General features: G+C 45.0%; 1 protein-coding gene across 2 annotated transcripts; it reads left to right on the top strand.

Moving 5' to 3' along the window:
- Positions 1-1,408: 1,408 nt before the first annotated feature.
- HSPA4 (heat shock protein family A (Hsp70) member 4) lies at positions 1,409-17,266 on the top strand. 2 transcript variants are annotated; one of them, XM_088174100.1, is made up of 20 exons: positions 1,466-1,612; positions 5,551-5,608; positions 6,410-6,506; positions 7,199-7,339; positions 7,543-7,665; positions 8,115-8,214; positions 8,601-8,734; positions 10,034-10,278; positions 10,658-10,734; positions 11,009-11,160; positions 11,281-11,387; positions 11,713-11,846; positions 12,254-12,435; positions 12,778-12,864; positions 13,364-13,516; positions 13,996-14,121; positions 14,857-14,964; positions 15,259-15,378; positions 15,750-15,911; positions 16,084-17,266. In XM_088174100.1, exons 5-20 carry the CDS (start codon positions 7,546-7,548, stop codon positions 16,276-16,278), a joined length of 2,202 nt encoding a protein of 733 aa, XP_088030226.1. In that variant the 5' UTR covers positions 1,466-1,612; positions 5,551-5,608; positions 6,410-6,506; positions 7,199-7,339; positions 7,543-7,545; the 3' UTR covers positions 16,279-17,266. The 2 variants fall into 2 exon arrangements, with proteins under 2 accessions (XP_014743795.2, XP_088030226.1); XM_014888309.2 differs by lacking the exon at positions 6,410-6,506 and having other exon boundaries at positions 1,409-1,612.
- Positions 17,267-17,647: the final 381 nt, after the last annotated feature.

Here is a 17,647-nt window from a genome sequence, read left to right as displayed (position 1 = left end):
ACAAACCTAAAAGGCAGCTGGGTTCCCAGGCCTGTGAGCTGTACAATATTCCCCATCTGGAGCAGCAACCCTGGCTGTTCCTCAAGGACAGCCGAGGTCAAAAACTTCATTAATATTCTGTCATTACTGATGCAATTCCCGAGGGAATTCCCAGCCCTGAGGAGCCAGGCAGTGGCTCTGGGGCAGGAGTCCTTGCTGCCTGCACTGTGCAGTTTCTCTGGGTGTGTTTCTGTGTCACTCAAACAAGGAATAGGCAGAACGCACAGTTTGTGACACACTGCGCTGCCACACGTGTTTCATCGTGGGATTAAAAGTATTCCTAAACGTTCAGTTTCACAAAACTCATAGATGTAAGTATCAGGATTAGGTTTGTGTTAGGATGAATCCAGTCCCAAAATGCTTCCCTTGGCAGAACTTTTCATGCTGCTGAGAGGAGCAGCTCCAGTGTCCCCTCCACTGCTGCGACCATGGAACGTCCCAGGAACTTCTAGAGATTTAAATTTTTAATTTTTTTTTTTTTTTAGCTCTTTAGGGATTCCTGATCGTTAAAAAAGGATTTTTCTCTCACACGCCCACAAAGCTCTTGGTGGCCAAACACTGCCATGGAAAGCGCAAAGTGTCTGCACTCATCCAAACTGCAGCAAGAGGGCCCCAGTGAGATGTAATAATATTAAAATATTCTGTGGTGATTATAGACCAAGCGTTCTATAAATCCTACTGGACGTAAAGCAATCATATGCTGAATTTTATTGAAAGCACAGTGGGTATCAAATTATCCTTTAACACAATCTCAAATTATGACACCTTGGACTTCCAACCTGAGATCAACAAAACCAGCCCTGGATTTTCTGCTGTAAATCAGAATATCGAATTCCGGACTGGTATGGGTTGAAAGGACCTTAAAGCTCATCCATCCCACCCGTGCCATGGCAGGGACCCCTTCCATGTCCCAGGCTGCTCCAAGCCCCACCAAACCTGGCCTTGGGCACTGCCACGGATGTCTGAATCGCCAAAGAAAAATCCTGAAGAGGCTTTTAAGTCCTTTTCTGCAAAAAAAATGTGTTTACAGAAACTGTACTTTTATTATCTTTATGTGTGCACTTTAATGGTAATTATTTATTATTAAGTCTCACGGTGCGTGTGCTGTTTCCATCCACCACACCTGTCACCTTCAGATCGGTACATCACGGGCAAGCAAAAAAAGTTAATTCCTTTTCTGTGGCATCAACCGCTTCAGAGTGAGAGCAATAACTCAGCGACCTTTGCAGCGCTGCCAAGCTGTGACTTTATCGCCTTTTTCTGCCATTCCGCGAACCCTTACGAAGGAAATAAATCACTTTGGGGAAGGGAAAAAGCGCGGAGCGAGGAACGCCCTCAGAGCGCCCGCCCTCAGCGCGCCCCGCAACTCTCGCGAGATCTCGGCCGCCCTCGGCGCCGGCGCGGCCGCGGCCCGACGGGATCTTTCGAGAATTGCCGGTGCCGCGCTCCCCCTCAGCGCCGCCGCCATGTCCGTGGTGGGCATCGACCTGGGCTTCCAGAGCTGCTACGTGGCCGTGGCTCGCGCCGGCGGCATCGAGACTATCGCCAACGAGTACAGCGATCGCAGCACGCCGTGAGTGAGCCCGGGAACCGCGCTGAGGCGGCGGCAAAGCGCCCGCGGGGCCCGGCGTGGCGCGGCCGGGGAGGGAGGGAAGCGGCGGGACCGGGAGGAGCGGAGGTTTAAAGTGCTTAAAGAGAAGCGCTAAAGCGCGGCACACACGGAGGGGGCTTTGGGAGACCTGCTCAGCTGCCTTTCGTAGAATTACAGAATTATAGGATGTTAAGGGGTTGGAAGGGACTTTAAAGCTCATCCAGTTCTACCTCTGCCGTGGGCAGGGATACCTGCCGCTATCCTAGCTTGCTCCAAACCCCGTCTAGCCTGGCCTCGAGCACTTTCAGGGATGGAGCAGCCACAGTTTCTGTCGGCAATCTGTGCCGGTGCTTCCTCACTCTCACAGGGAAGAATTTCTACCCTATATCTAACTTAAATTTCCCTTCTTTCAGTCCGAAGCCCTTCCCCCTTGTGCTGTCAGTCCAGTTCCTGATGCAGAGTCCCTCCGGCTTTCTTGTAGCCCCTCCAGACGCTGGAAGACGCTCGGAGGAGTCCGCACACCCTTCTCATTTCCAGGCTGAGCAGCCCCAGCTCCCTCCGCCTTTCGGTGCAGTACGGCCGGTTTGTCCCCCCCGAGGCGGGGCTGCGCTCTTGGGATTAGAAGGATGGGGGCTGTGAGTGTAGAGAAAAGCATCCCCGGCTGCTGAAAGTGCCAGACCTTAATTCCCTGTGTGTTCTGGTAGCACGGCTGTCATTGCCCTGCGGTCCCGGGGAGGGGAGAGCTGAGCTGGGGCCAGGCTCTGTGTGAGCCCCACGGCTTGTTCTGGGCTCAGAGTCTGGAAAGCTGCTCAGCAACCTGCAGTGCCAGGACAAGGGGAATGGCTTCAAAACTGACAGAGAGGAGGTTTGGATTGGATTTTGGGAAGAAATCCTTCCCTGTGAGGGTGGGCAGGGCTGGCACAGGGTGCCCAGAGCAGCTGTGGCTGCCCCTGGATCCCTGGCAGTGCCCAAGCCAGGCTGGATATTGGGCTTGGAGCAGCCTGGGACAGTGGAAGGTGTCCCTGCCCATGGCAGAGGTGGGACTAGATGAGCTTTAAGGTCTTTCCAAGCCCAAATAATTCCATGATGCCATGATACAATGTGATGAGTATATTTTAGCCCTGCTCATGTAATGATCCCTCCTACCACGTTCTTAATAGAAGTGTGCCTCCACTTATTAAGGAGCTTATTGCCTCCATTTATTAAGGAGCTTCCTGAGAAGGGGAGAGAGAACTGAGATAAAAGTCTATGAATGAGTTGCAAAATGAAAGTGGAAAAAGAATTTGCATCAAGAATTGGGCATCAGACCTGGAGAGGAACTGTGGGGAAAGCTGTTCTAGAAGTGTTTGTGGAGCTTCCCCTCTGCTGCAGTATGGCTTTATTTGAGCAGATCCTGATGTAGCTGTCTCGGTGAGACAATTGTATAATCTTCAATGTTTGGGGTTTTTTAGATCCCTCTCATCACTTCAGAAAGCCCAGAGTGACCTTGGTTCTCTCATTAGACAGTACATCACTGTTTGCTTGCTCCTGTCTCTAAGCAATGAATAAATGGAGAAAGAAATTCTGAATTCAGGTTGTGTGCTCGAGTATCTGGAGATCTGTTAAGTGTTCTCAATAACGTGGAAGTTTAAAGTTTAGATGTACTGGGAAAATATTGAATGTAGAGAATATCAGAGCTGTGCTCTAATAGATGTAGGTATTTGGCCCTCAGGGAGTTAAAGTTCTACTGATAAATATATCTATATATTTGAGATGTGGGCACAAATCTCCCTTGTTGAAGGAGATGAGCTAAATAAAATATCTGACACAGTGTATCTCTTGGGAAATAATTCAGTTATGGGAGCCTGAAGTGAAATTGGAAGAAATGAGCATAATGAAAATGAGAGGTTTTAACAGGGCTTAATCTCCAGGTACTGTTCTGAGGGAATGCAGAAAACCATTCTGCAAGCAGACCCTTCTATTAAAAGAACTTCTGCGTGGTTTCTAAGTGACTTGGGCTCAGAAGCTTGGTCCAAAAAGTCAGTGCTGAGCAGTTGTTACAGGGGGGAAGTCATGCAAGGTGTTGTGACAGGTTTCCTCAGGCACTGGCTCCTGGTCAGGGTTAAACACTGGGTTTTGTATGTGTTATTGTAATAATTTCTATTATTAAAATAAACCCCACCGAGTGCGTTGGACTGAGTTCAGTGGCACAGATGACACTCCCACAGAATCTGCTTTCAGCTCTGGAATTTGGATTCTTCTGGAATGCTGTAAAATTTGAACTTTTACATCCCAGAGCTGTGCAAACTGTGTTTGTCTTTGGACATGGTGAAATGGTGGAGAGAAAGGTAGTGGAAGCTGAGAGGAAAAAGTAGGATAGTTTAATTATTTCTGTGAGATGATTGTGATGGAGCTGGTGCTGATGATCAGTGCACAGGACATGAACTGTCAGGGGACAGGGGATCTTCCCAGGCAGTGGCAGCTGGGTGGGAGGGTGAGGAGATGCCTCCAGGTATGTGAAACAGAGATTTTAATTTTCTAAAGTTGTTTCGTTAGTCCTCTGATGACCTTCACTGAATGTTTCTACTTAAAATGCATTGGTTAGTTATTCAGCCTCCAGAAGTTGTGTAATGGTGTAATTTGTATTTCATGCGTTTACTGGTTCTTGTGAACAGATTTGGGGAATGAGACTGGTTGAAAATTCTTCCTTCTCTCCCTCCTTCCTGGTTTCACTCACCTCTGTGCTGGGTCCCTGCCAAGGCTCTCATCTCAATTAGTGCATTTGTGTTGGTGAGGGGATCTCGGTTTATGAATTCAGCAGTGCAAGTAGCTGGATTTTTTTTCTTGTCCAAGAAGGGGCAACAATTCATGTCTTAACTCCTTTTAGGATACCAGAGTAAATTAATAACAAGCTCCCTGCTCTGGGCTGTTTAGATTTTTACCTCCTGTTCCTGTTGAGGGTCTGCAGAGCACAAACTTATCTTTTTTTTTAACTTTTTAACTTATCTCATGAATAGTTGTTTCAAACAACTGCAGATTTATTCAGGAATGTTAATTCTGTTGCAGCACATGCTTTAGACCTTGTTGCATTTGTGAAGTTGTTAATAATTGGAAGAAGATACAAACCCAATGCAATTCTATCACCCCATCCTTCAGGTCTGGTTTTGACAGTTTCTGCTTGGAACACCCAGTTCCAAACCTCAGGCTGAGCTGGAATGTTTCCTGTGGCAGCCCTATGGCATCACCCTGTTCTAAAGCAGATTCTTAATCTGCTGCATGGAGAGCAGCTTAATTAGACTTTTGGTATGTTGTGTGAGCAGTAAAGATCTGCTTGCCTAATGGCAGGGTTCCCCCCACCAAGTTTACCTCCGTGGTATGAACAACTTGGATTAGAGGGCTGGATTTTGTTTTGTTAGGGCTTCTACAGTTTGTTAAATATGTAAATTAAGAGGCTTAATCAGCCGAGGAATTTCTCCAAAAAAAGAGGAATTCTCTGTTCAGAGCTGCAGGCTTTCACAGAGCAGGGGGGAGTGAAACATAATTTCTCTTTTTGTGCTCCACGTTGTTTCAGTGGGTACAGGTGAAACTCTGAAACACCAGTTTTTCTCTGCAGGTGGTTTCTTCCTGCCCTTGGAGGGTTTGCCTTAAAACTGGAAAGCTTAGTTAGCATCTGCTGCAGACGTGCAGGGACGATTTCCTTGACTGACCTCGTGTTTGTCTGCTGAACAGTCTAACATTTCTGTGTCATTAGCAAGCAGCTTTTCTCTGAGTGCATCACATACAGGGGCAGTCACTGAGGTAAGGCTGCCCAGGCAGTGCTTGGATGGGGAGCTTGGAGGAGCATGGATGAGTTTGGGCTTAGTGCTGTTCTGCAGGGAGGACTTTTTTACCTAAAAGTGCAGCTGTAGAGTCACTGACTGAACTCCCTCTTTTCCTTGCAGAGCCTGTATATCCTTTGGGCCCAAGAACCGTTCCATTGGTGCTGCAGCTAAAAGCCAGGTGAGCCTGGGGTTTGGGTAGAGCAGCTCCAGAGCAGCAGAGAGTGGCACTGCACTGAACAGATGTCCCTGAGCTGCTGAACAGCTGAGCTGCCCTCAGCTGTTCACCACGAGCTGCTGCTTTGTCATCTGGCAGAGAAATCTCCTTGCACATAATGAATTGGACAAAGTAAAGCTGTGCCTCTTAAGGAATTCTCATAACTGCTATTTTTTTCCCCCCCGAGTTGTGGATGTAAATTCTAAAGCTAAGCAGTGGTGCTTCACCCTGCCTTAGCTTGTTCCAGTTCCTGTGCTTTATGATGGCTTTTAATTACATGACTCTGTTCTATAGAATTCCTTTAAGTGCATGTTTTTGACAGAAAGGGGGCATATTTGAATATAAATAGATAGATCTTTCTTGACCCTTTATGGCTGAATTACAACCTGAATATCTCTCTTGAGTATTCTTGCCCATAGTCTGTTGCTGTAGGCAGGTAAATATGATTTAAGGACTGAGAAGAAGTTAAGCTGATTTGTCCTACTCGTGGTATTTGGGTCCTGCTGTATCAGATTTTATGTTGCTGAGTAAGTAACCCCTATAAAAGATGATCTATTTTTTTCAAGTCTTCTACAGGAAGTGACTAGTCAAACAGTTGGTTTTTCTTAGCCTAAAAAGCCTAGAGATGCGTGAAGATTCTTTATTTAAAATACAGAAATGCCTGGACTCAGCCATGTTATTCAAGAACAGCACAACTAGAACCAAACACAACTGTTTTTTCTGGAATTGAGTGTCTGCTTAGCTTAACGAAATCCATTGGTGCAGAGCCCTGTAGAGATGAGTGTGTCGTGCACAGACTAAACTTAGAGAACATCCAGCCCAAGTAAATAGGAATAGACACCTGCCTGAGCCCAGCTCCCAGGTAATGCTCTGTGGAACAGTGCCTGTCTGCTCTCTCAGTGCCTGTGGTTTCAGTGCGTGCCTCGCTCTGGTGTCAGTGACACAGTTCCCTTCACTTGTGCTACGTGAAGCCAGCTGGGATGGGCTTTCACTTCTCTGTGCTGATCTCTGCTGGTAATGAGTCAGTCTCCATTTTGTCACTTAAATCAAGGTGACAGTATCATCTTAGGGGACCTCCTGACCTTCTAAAGCTTTGTGAGCAGGTCTTTGAGCTGTTTCGTGAGAATATCTGTGTGTTGAGTGTCATGTGCATGTGATGAACCTGAGCTGGAGTTTACATCCATGTGCTTGTTATGTTTGGGCAATCACTGATTGTAGAAAGATAGGGGGTGGAGGACAGGTAAGTGGGAAAGAGGTTTTGCTAACAGTTCTGAAGAGTTTCCTACACGTACTCTATGAAATTTGAGTGCTGTTGTAATTAATATTTTATAGACTTGGCTCAGTTTTTAGTGTACATTTTACTTTCCATCTCAAATTCCTGTAGGTTCCCCGAGCAACCAGAGGAAAGTTGCCTCCCAGCACCTGCCCAGATACTGTTAAGATACAAATGACAAAAATACTCTGGCTGGAGAAGCATGAGAACAAAACTCTGTCTTCTGTTTGAAATTCAGATGTTCCCCTGCCACGTTGTATTAAAGATTTCTTTTCCTCTAGGTTATTTCAAATGCAAAGAATACAGTACAAAGTTTTAAAAGATTTCATGGTCGTGCATTCTCAGATCCCTTTGTTCAAGCTGAAAAAGCAAGCCTTGCCTATGAACTTGTCCAGCTGCCAACAGGCTCAACTGGCATCAAGGTAAGTCTGGCGTGTTTGAGAAAGAGCCAGAGGAGGAAACTGATAAAGTTTCCTTTTATTTCCCTGTTTTGAATCTTCTCACTGTAGTTTGTGTTCTCTTTTGAATGGAAAGCCTTAATAGGGAAGGGAATAAAAGGCTGATAATGGGGATGGTGAGTGGGTTCCACTGCAGTGTAATGAGTGTGCACAATTTTTATTTGAAGGCCATGTATATGGAAGAAGAAAGAAACTTTACAATTGAACAGGTGACAGGAATGCTTCTGACCAAATTAAAGGAGACTGCTGAGAATGCTCTTAAGAAGCCTGTGGTTGATTGTGTTGTTTCTGTAAGTATGGAATCCACCAAAACTCACAGGACTTAGTTACTGTCTGAGCTGAAATGGCAGCAGCATTACATTAAATCTGATTCAATTGGCCACTAAACTTGAATAGCCAGGTTTCTTCCTTTTCTGTTTAAACTGAATCTTATAACTCTTGGAAACTAGACTTATACCATTAATGGTCTTAAATTGCTGCTAATTAGCAGCATAAATAATATTTGATACCTGTTTCTGATTATGTGCTCCAAAAATGAGTGGCTTGTGATATGGAATAGAAAAAAGAACTTCGTCTTTATGTAATTTTTTCTTTTTTGCTTTTTCTCTCTTGCAACTGAAATGAACCTTGCATTTGAAGGAGGCCTCAGCTCCTCCATGAGCTCACTGTCTACCCTTGTAACTGTTTCCTGAAGGTGGCTCCTGGAAATGTTAATATTGGCTCTCTGACCTCCTTGCAGGTTCCTTGTTTCTACACAGATGCAGAAAGGAGGTCTGTGATGGATGCTACCCAGATTGCTGGTCTCAACTGTCTGAGACTAATCAATGAAACAACTGCAGGTAATTCCTTCCTCTCCCTCACTCGGTGTTGCAGTTTTGCTACATAAAGGGCTTCTATTCTGCCAGTGAGCCTTGCTTTCTGGAATTAACATTATTTTCTGGTTTTATACACTTGAAATAGATGAGTTAGTCAGAAAGTTGCTTAAATTCTGTTTTTTCATTGCTTTACAAAGGTATAAAGATATCTGTGAATATGTTTTAATGCAGCTGAGGGAGGGGCTGGTGCTGTTTAATGTTCTTCCATGTTTCTTTAGCATTGGGAATTCTGTTTATTCAGTGTATGCAGCTTGAGAAGCACAATGAAATGCTAATGCTGATTCCTGATAACCACTTATTTCTTGATAATTGCAAACCTCTATGTCCTAACTATGCTTTTATTTCTGTAGTTGCCCTTGCATATGGGATCTATAAGCAAGACCTGCCTGCCCTCGAAGAAAAGCCACGGAACGTTGTTTTTGTGGACATGGGGCATTCTGCATATCAAGTTTCTGTTTGTGCATTCAACAAAGGCAAATTGAAAGTAAACAAGCTGTTACACATCCATTTTAATTATGTGTAGAACATTCATCAGCACGTCCATGGACTGTGGCAGGCAAGCCTGCCTGGCTTCACAGAGGGGCATCCACAAGGCTCAGCTCATGTTCTTAAACTTGCACTTTGTCTGGAGCAAAAAGTAGGGCAGGGAACTCCTGAGCTTTTTAGCACTGTGTGGAGGGAACATGTCTTAATCAGATTCTGGCAAAGAATAAAAAACCTGGATTAAATGGTTTATTCAGAAATTATCATATCCGACTGTGCTGCTTTCAAAAAAATACTCCAGTTCAGTCATGAGGTCTGGTGTTAAAGCAGGAATTCCTGCAGTGGTGTTAGTGACAGGCATTGTTTCTGAACCCTCACTGTGGTGCTCATGTAAAGACAAGAAACATTCCTGATTTCTTCAAACTGCCAGTGGAAGCTCAGCAGATGACAGTGCACTCCTGAGTGTACGCTGCCAAAGCATTGCTGTTTTCCAGCAATACTAACATTTCTTACTGGATGATTATTGTTATTATTATTATTATTACAATCTGGACTTGGCAGTTACAATACCCTTCTCATGATTGGCTGGATAAACAGATGCAATACTTAAAGCATGAGGTAGTGAAATGCAGAGAAATGTTCTGACAACATTCATTTTCTCATAGTTTTATTTAGTGAGGAGATGTAAACTTTGTGTTTCCCTCGGATTTATTATTTAAACAAAGCCATGGCAGTGTGCAAGGGATGCTTTGGGGTCCAGAGTGCAGGGCTCTTAGCCAGTGTAGAGCCAAAGCCATCTGAAGGGCTATTGAGGGTAATGATCTCTGCTCCTGAAAAACATAAACTCCTGGCGTGTTTACAGAGCAGAATGAGCTGAGGTGGGTAGGCTGCAGGTGTTCTTTGCAGATAATTCCTTCATCAAAAAGGAGCACCTGTTTTAAGAGTTAATATCATTTATTTTCTTCCTGTTTTATTTTTAGCTTGGTGTAAGCATGTTCCGCCCTTAGGAGGCATCAAATATTAAACTGGGATATGACTCAAACTGGCAGTGGCTAAGCAGAATTTGGAAACAGAGATCTGCTCCCAGCACAAGCTATGGAACAGATTGTGTTGCTAAGTCCTGCCCTATCTCCCTACATTCCTTTTAAAGCAGTTGTCACCTCATTCCAGGAGGGCCGGGTTTCTTTGACTTGGAGTTGAACTGTATTTGAAACAAAGCACTGCTTTGATGTTAACTGCTAATTGCTTTCATTGGGTAATGGCACATTGAACTGTTACTGAAGGGTTCCCTTCCTTTAAGGTTCTTGCTACAGCCTTCGATACAACCCTCGGAGGCAGGAAGTTTGATGAGGTGTTGGTGGAATACTTTTGTGAGGAGTTTGGCAAGAAATACAAACTTGACATCAAGTCCAAGATACGAGCGCTGCTGAGGCTGTACCAGGAGTGTGAGAGGCTGAAGAAGCTGATGAGTGCCAATGCCTCTGACCTGCCCATGAACATAGAGTGCTTCATGAATGATATAGATGTGTCTGGAACCATGAACAGGTAACCTTGGCTCCTCTGCAAGGACAAACTTAGAGTGCCTTCAGGCCATTAAAAACTCGGTCTGAAGTGTCAACTCTTAGGACTGCAGGGATGTGAGAAATCAGAGAACAACGTGTGCAGGAATGCTGCTGGAAATGAAAATGTTTAGAGCCTGATCAGTGGCCTTGAGTTAGGAGGGAGGGCTGGGAATGTTGCAAGGATGCCAGGGTTAGTGGAACAAGGTTTGTCTGGGAGAATGTAGTAAAGTATAAAGCTAGGACTGGGGGAGAGAAAACCCTGCAGTACACAGTGAAAGTGGCATTCCTTCAGTTTGGGCATCCTGTTGTTTGCAATGTTGCTTATGGTGTGCTGAAGCTTTGTTTATGGCTTCTTCCAACAGAAGCAAATTTTTAGAGATGTGTGAAGGACTCCTGGCCAGAGTGGAGCCGCCCCTTCGCAGCGTGCTGGACCAAGCCAGTAAGTGAGGGGGTGTGAGGAGGGCTCTGCATGCACACAGGAGCCAGCCAGAGTGCAGGCTTCCTGTGCATGTTGGGCACAAGGGTTTACCACAAACAACGATTTCTTGCTTAGGAGTTACAAGATTAAAAAGCTTTCTCTCTTAAGCTAAGAGCTGAAAATTTTACTGCTTAGAAACTTATCCTAAAGTTGGTCTATTAAAACGTCTGGTTTATGATGTCAGTGTATTCATGTGAAAGAGAAACATTTCATCTATTGTCTGACTCCTTTCTAGAGTTGAAGAAGGAGGATATTTATGCAGTAGAGATAGTTGGTGGTACCACAAGAATCCCTGCTGTAAAAGAGAAGATCAGTAAATTTTTTGGCAAAGAAGTCAGTACGACCCTGAATGCAGATGAGGCTGTGGCACGAGGTTGTGCACTGCAGGTAAAAACTGCTGTTTGTTTTAGTTCTGAGAATATTAAGCAGCATCAATAACTATTTGCTGAATGAAATGCTTGTTCACCTAAAGTCTGAATGTGTAATGTGGCTTTTGTGCTCTTGCAGTGTGCAATTTTGTCCCCGGCTTTCAAAGTGAGAGAGTTTTCTATCACAGATTTGATACCATATCCCATCTCCTTGCGATGGAATTCGCCAGCAGAGGAAGGCGTAAGGTAAAACCTGCACCATCTTCTTGCATGTTACAGCTTAAAATTACTGGTGGTGATTAGAATAAATAACAAACATCAGTAAATACCCTCAGAACAGGGTATTTCCAGAGTTAAATGCCCAGTTAACACTGCCAGGTCTGATCTGATGTTAATCATGGTAGAAAACAAAACCGAGGTTGAGCAGCAGTTTGGCACTTCCTGCATGGCTGTTGGTGTTACAGTTTTGTCACTTCTTAAGGAAGCTTTTCTCCTGAGAGTATCTAGAAATGCTTTGTTACCTTACCAGCTGTGTTGTCATACTGAACACAGGCTGTGTTTTCTCTTGCAGTGACTGTGAGGTGTTCCCCAAGAATCACTCTGCTCCCTTTTCCAAGGTCCTCACTTTCTACAGGAAGGAGCCCTTCACTCTGGAGGCCTACTACAGTTGTCCCAAGGAGCTGCCCTACCCAGACCCTGCTATAGGTTAGCATCATTCTGTGCCTTTAACTAAGAGTTTTTTCTGTCTAATTACATAGCCTGGACATGCAGCCTACTGCAAATGCTCTCAGGACAACATTTCAAATGGATTTTCAGTAAAATAGGTGGAGTAACATGAAGTTTATGGGCAAAAAGAGCATCCTCATACTGGAAGGGGCACGCTGATAGTTGTGCAGTGTTTTGCTCTGATAAAAGTAACACCAGGTTTTACATAAAGAATTCCCAATAGTTGTGCCCCAGCATTGCTGAGTGAAAAACCTGCATTGTCCAACTTGAGTAGGTTTTAATATTCCCTGAGCACATTGCAGTGAGCTAGGTCAGCAGCAGTTGTGTTTGCTTTGCATTCAGCACTCAGGTTAATCAAAAGTGTTTGGTTTCTTTCTCTTGTTTAGCTCACTTCTTGGTTCAGAAGGTCACTCCTCAAACAGATGGATCCAGTTCCAAAGTGAAAGTCAAAGTCAGAGTAAATATCCATGGCATCTTCAGTGTTTCAAGTGCATCTCTGGTGGAGGTTCATAAATCTGATGAGAACGAAGAGCCAATGGAGACGGATCAGCACGCGAAGGAGGAAGAGGTACCAGAGTCACTGCCCCCAGCTGCTCAGAATCCCCTGAAGCACAGCTGGCCAGGGTCTCAGGCTTGTGTAAGGATTTACTGGACAAGCCCACAACTGAAATAGAAGATGGAGTACTCATTGTAGTGATAGATCTCTTGAGACCAGGATTTGATGTATAGATCAGATTCTTAATGATGGAGCTGTGGGTTGCTGGAGCAAAGACTGAGAGCTCATCATTTATTCCTTCAGTTTTCATTCTGTTTCTTTTGTCTGAAGAGCTTTAGATGTGTTAAGGGATCAGCCTAGGAACTGAAGCAGTGATCTGCATTTGTTTAATTTGTGAATTTCTCTGATTTTCAGAAGATGCAAGTAGACGAAGAGCAACAAAAGGCTGAAGAGCAACAGCAAACCCAGCCTGAAAATAAGGCAGAGTCTGAAGAAATGGAGGTAACAGGAGCATTTGAGATTCTATTTTCATGAGATTCCTGAAAATATGAGGAGTGTGAGCATATTTGCTGCCTTTGTCATAGTTCTGGAAGCTGAACTTTTATTTCAGTGCACTGGTGGTCTATTGTGATTAGAGCTTTAGAAAGGACACAAATGGCACTGATAACTGCAGACGTGTCAGGTGACCTGGTACTGATAAAATGGGGGAACTCTCCTGTTCAGGGAAGAAATAATCATCTGGTTTTCAATAACTTGAATACTAGAACAGTGTTCTGCCATGAGCACCCTCCCCCACGAATGCAGACAGTGCCCAGAAAAGGTCAGTGGCTGCATTAATTATCTCAGGCTTCAGTAGGTGAGGTGTCAGAATGGCAGGGAGTGCTTGCTTCTCTTGTTGAGGTGCTAACTCTGTTTTTCTGCTGTAAACCTTGACTGCTCCCCTTGAACTGAACGGTGATGCTGTTTTTACTCTTAATGTATTTATATCTTTTTAATGCAGACTTGCCAGGCTGACTCAAAGGACAAGAAAGTGGATCAGCCACCTCAGGCCAAGAAGGCCAAAGTGAAGACGACCACAGTGGATCTTCCCATTGAGAACCAGCTGGTGTGGCAGATAGGGAAGGACATGCTCAACTTGTTCATTGAGAACGAGGTAAACTCTTCCTGCCCAAGCTAAAAATGTCATTTGCTGGTCTCCAGAAATGGTGTTGTTCAATTAAGCATGGTTTAGGATGGTCAAGGAAAAGATTAAAAGGAATAAAAGCAGTTGGAAGTCTGAGGTTGAACAACAGTGCCCCGTGGAGGCAGAATTAATTCACTGCTGACAGAATACATTTAGGGGAGCTGTCACTCTCCAGGGGCTGTTCTGCAGGACACCTCCAGAATCACCTGCAGGTACAAGGTGCAGGTGACCCTCAGGATGCAGGTTCCTCAGCTGGACGAGGATTCTCCTGTGCTGTATTGGACATCACACCAAAACTGAAATGAGTCATGTGCTGTGTTAGAACAGTTCTGTAAATCACAGTTTTGCAAAACCTTGATCTGGATTCAGCCTTTACTAACAAGGTGTCCTGCAAAGAAATGTTAAACGATGAGCTTTTTAGCCAATTAATTTTGACTTCTTGTTCACAGGGTAAGATGATAATGCAGGATAAGCTGGAGAAGGAGAGGAATGATGCCAAGAATGCAGTGGAGGAGTACGTGTATGAAATGAGAGACAAACTCTGCGGTGTTTACGAGAAATTCGTCAGTGAGGATGTGAGTATTGCTGCTTGATCGTCCTGATACATTGTGGTACAATCAGCAGCTGGATTTAGTAACTTTTGACCTGTATCACATACTGTATTTATGTAAATTACATATTCAGACTTGAAATTTGGAGAAATAATTGTAACCTTCCTGGCTCTGATCATAATCTACTAAGTGTGGGCTCCTGTATCTGAACTGGTTGCCTAAAAATTTCTTGGCATTATTAATCAGATTTCCCTGTTGTACTGAAGGAGCTTGGTGTGTAATGAATTTAACTCTGCTTTTAGAGATGAATCTCTGAAAACCTGACTGCACCTCCATTAACTGCAATGGAGCTTTGCCAGCCAGGTGTCTGCAGAGCCCAAACTGGGACATGGCAGGGGACATTTATGGCACCTTTGCTAAAGAAAAGTGTCCCTCTGTTCTCATGCTTGCTCATGTAGTGACAATGAAAACATGCAGGGGACAAAAAAAGCCTTTGATGTGACAGTATTTGATCTAAACTGTGGCTGTCACGCGTGGTTCTTCCTTGGGCCTGGAATCCACCACAAAGCTGTACAGAAGAGTATTTTATTTCTTACTTTTCACTGAAATAGGATAAAGAGTTCCAAACAGAGTTCTTTATACTCTAAAAATACAACCCTTCCAGAAAGGTTCCAGCTACCATTTAATGTCATTTGTCACCTAATAAATGATGTCACCTGTCTGTTTTGTGCATTTTGTGCATTTTGTGCATTGCTGCAGGATCGCAATAGCTTCACCCTGAAGCTGGAAGATACAGAAATTTGGCTTTATGAAGATGGTGAAGACCAGCCCAAACAAATATACATTGATAAATTGGCAGAACTGAAAGTAAGTGGTTCTTACATTCCTGTGGGAATTTACTGAAGCTGGACAATTTTGTTCCAGTGAGGAGCTGTCTGGGGTCTGAGGTAACAAACAGCTTGTTTTGGATTTGTAAGTGTGTGAGGAGTAGATACCCAACAGACCTGTACCAACAGGGCTGAGGGAGGCTCAGTCTTTGCTGAAAGTTGAGGGGAGAGTCAGAGTTGTGAGGAGTTTGGTAAAGTTGATGTATCCTGTCAAACCTTGAGGATCCCTCAGTGATGCTCCATGAGTTTTGATATCTGCTGTGCTTTGTTTCAGACTCTGGGTCAGCCTATTCAGGCAAGATTCCAGGAATCAGAGGAAAGACCAAAAGCATTTGAGGACTTGGGGAAGCAAATCCAGCAGTACATGAAAGCTGTTCATGCATTCAAAGCAAAGGTATTTCCATACTTAATTTCTGGAAAATGATACAAATATTTTCTGAATTTTAGGTAGCCTGCTTCATACAAAAATCTGGTGCAACCTCCCAGTGAGCTTATGAGTTCTTGATGTTTAATAGATTTTCAGAAGTGGATTTTGGGCCTTGCAGCATCTCAGTCTCTTTTCAATCAGGTGTTGATTTCCTCATGGAGCAGCAGGAGAACTTTAGTCTCTGGTTACCGAGCTGTGTGTGATCAGTTTGGTTGATTTGTTGACCACAACAGCTCTTGGCAAAATGGTCTTCAGTATTTTGAAGCTAAGCTTTGAGGAAATCAGGATGCAGTTTGTGCTGAAACACTGACACAGGTGCTGCTGTTTGGGTGTTGCAGGATGAACTGTATGACCATCTTGATGAAGCAGACGTGGCAAAGGTGGAGAAAAGCACCAATGAAGCCATGGAGTGGATGAACAACAACCTCAACCTGCAGAACAAGAGGAGTCTTACTTTGGACCCAGTTATAAAAGCAAAAGACATACAGGCTAAAGCAAAAGTAAGTTTTTGTACATAACTCGCTGTATTTTGGTGTTTATTGCTCTATCAGAAGTCTCAAAAGTACCAGGGAACATCAACCCTCACCTGGAGTATTCCCAGCAGTGGTTTCAAAAGCTCAGCTGTGGGAGATAGAACCATTTCTAAGGATATGTTTTTTCTGTGTTTCCTAGGAATTGGCAGGTATTTGTAACCCCATAGTGAACAAACCCAAACCCAAGGTGGAGCTGCCCAAGGAGGAGCAGAAGCCGACGGAACCCAACGGACCATTGGATGGGCAGGGAGACGGGAGCGGGACCCAGCCCCCCGAGCAGGGCTCTGCCCCCACAGCCACCGACAAGAAACTTCCAGAAATGGACATTGACTGAATTTCAGCACTTGTTTATATTATTGCAAATTACAATAAAGCTTTAAGTTGTCAACTTTGTACGTTCTGAATACAAACTGAAGCAAGTGAATCCCACAGCACTCTTGGTTAACTCTTGGAGAGGTTTGGGCAGGGCAGCAGGTGAGAACACGGAGGTGGCGAAGGACTCGCTCAGCTCAGCAGTGTTTGCCTTTATTGATTGTATTTAGAAGTTTTGGTAGTCTAACTAGACCTCTAGGAACAGCCATAAGCTACTTCTCCATTTGTAATGTCCAGGCTGAGTCAATTCTCCCTTGAAGGAGGGAGACAGCAACATCTGGAGTCTGATGTGCACCCTGCTCTTCCCTTTCCCTGTGGATTGCAGCGCTGGCACTCCAGGGAGGGCAGGGGAGAGCCAAGGCAGAGTCTTCCATTGCTCTTGGTTGGTGTTAATGCCTGCTCTGGACTCACTCCGATTTGCACTGGAACAGTTGATGGTTACAGGGGGGTGCAGAGCAGGGGGTGGCTCATCAGCACCTTGATTCCTTAGCCCAGACTGCAGATCAGACTCAGAATGTGCTCCTGGACAGGGGAGTGGGTTTCTCACAAACTCCCCAGCTAATTAGGCCCTGTAAACTCTTTGTCTCTAGTTAAATTAGCTGCTTGTAGAAAGAGTGAATACTTGTATTTCAGCTGCCTATGCTGATAGTTGATTCTGACTTGTTCCTAACTTTTTCTGGCAGGGGTATGCTTGCTTCCACGAGGCCTTCATTTGGAATGCTTGGTTTTTTGTTTTGGTTTCTTTTTTTCCCAGGAAAACCAAGAACTGACAGATTATGTTGGTTTGTTTTGTTAGTTTTTTTTTTTTTTCTATGAGCTTTATACAATGATTTGCTTCCTAGTACTGATTGTCATTAAACTTGCAAAAATAATTTGTATGTGTTAAAATCCAAAGCTGAATAACACTCATTCAGTTATTGCAAGAAATAAATGCACTGGATTCTACTGGACCACCTGCTGCAGCTGTTGATTCCGCGGCAGAGAGAGCGGTGTCGGGGTGGAGGGAAGGGCTGTGTCCCTGCTTTTGGGGTGTGCAAGGAGCTCTGCCGAGCCGCTCTGGGGCTTTGCGGCTTCCCAGGGGCTGCGGGTGGGTGTGAGCTCAAAGTCTCTGCAATGAATCACACCCATAGTTAGAAGGGACCCCCAGGGATCAGCGCACTCCCGGCCCTGCACAGCAACCGTGCCCGTTCCCCGGGGAGCCCGTTCAGTGCCCGAGCGCCGCTGCTGGAGCCGACCGCTCGGTCCCTGCCGGGGGCGGCAGGCGGGGCCCGCAGCGGCCTCTGAGCACCCCGGCCTGGGCCGCCCGGGCCCTCCCGGCCGCCGGGGGAGCT

This window comes from Sturnus vulgaris, chromosome 15 (assembly GCF_052056855.1).
Source record: "Sturnus vulgaris isolate bStuVul1 chromosome 15, bStuVul1.hap1, whole genome shotgun sequence".
Classification (NCBI taxonomy): Eukaryota; Metazoa; Chordata; class Aves; order Passeriformes; family Sturnidae; genus Sturnus; species Sturnus vulgaris.
The sequence above is the reverse complement of the archived record's forward strand: the minus strand, read 5'-3'. Positions and strand labels throughout refer to the sequence as shown.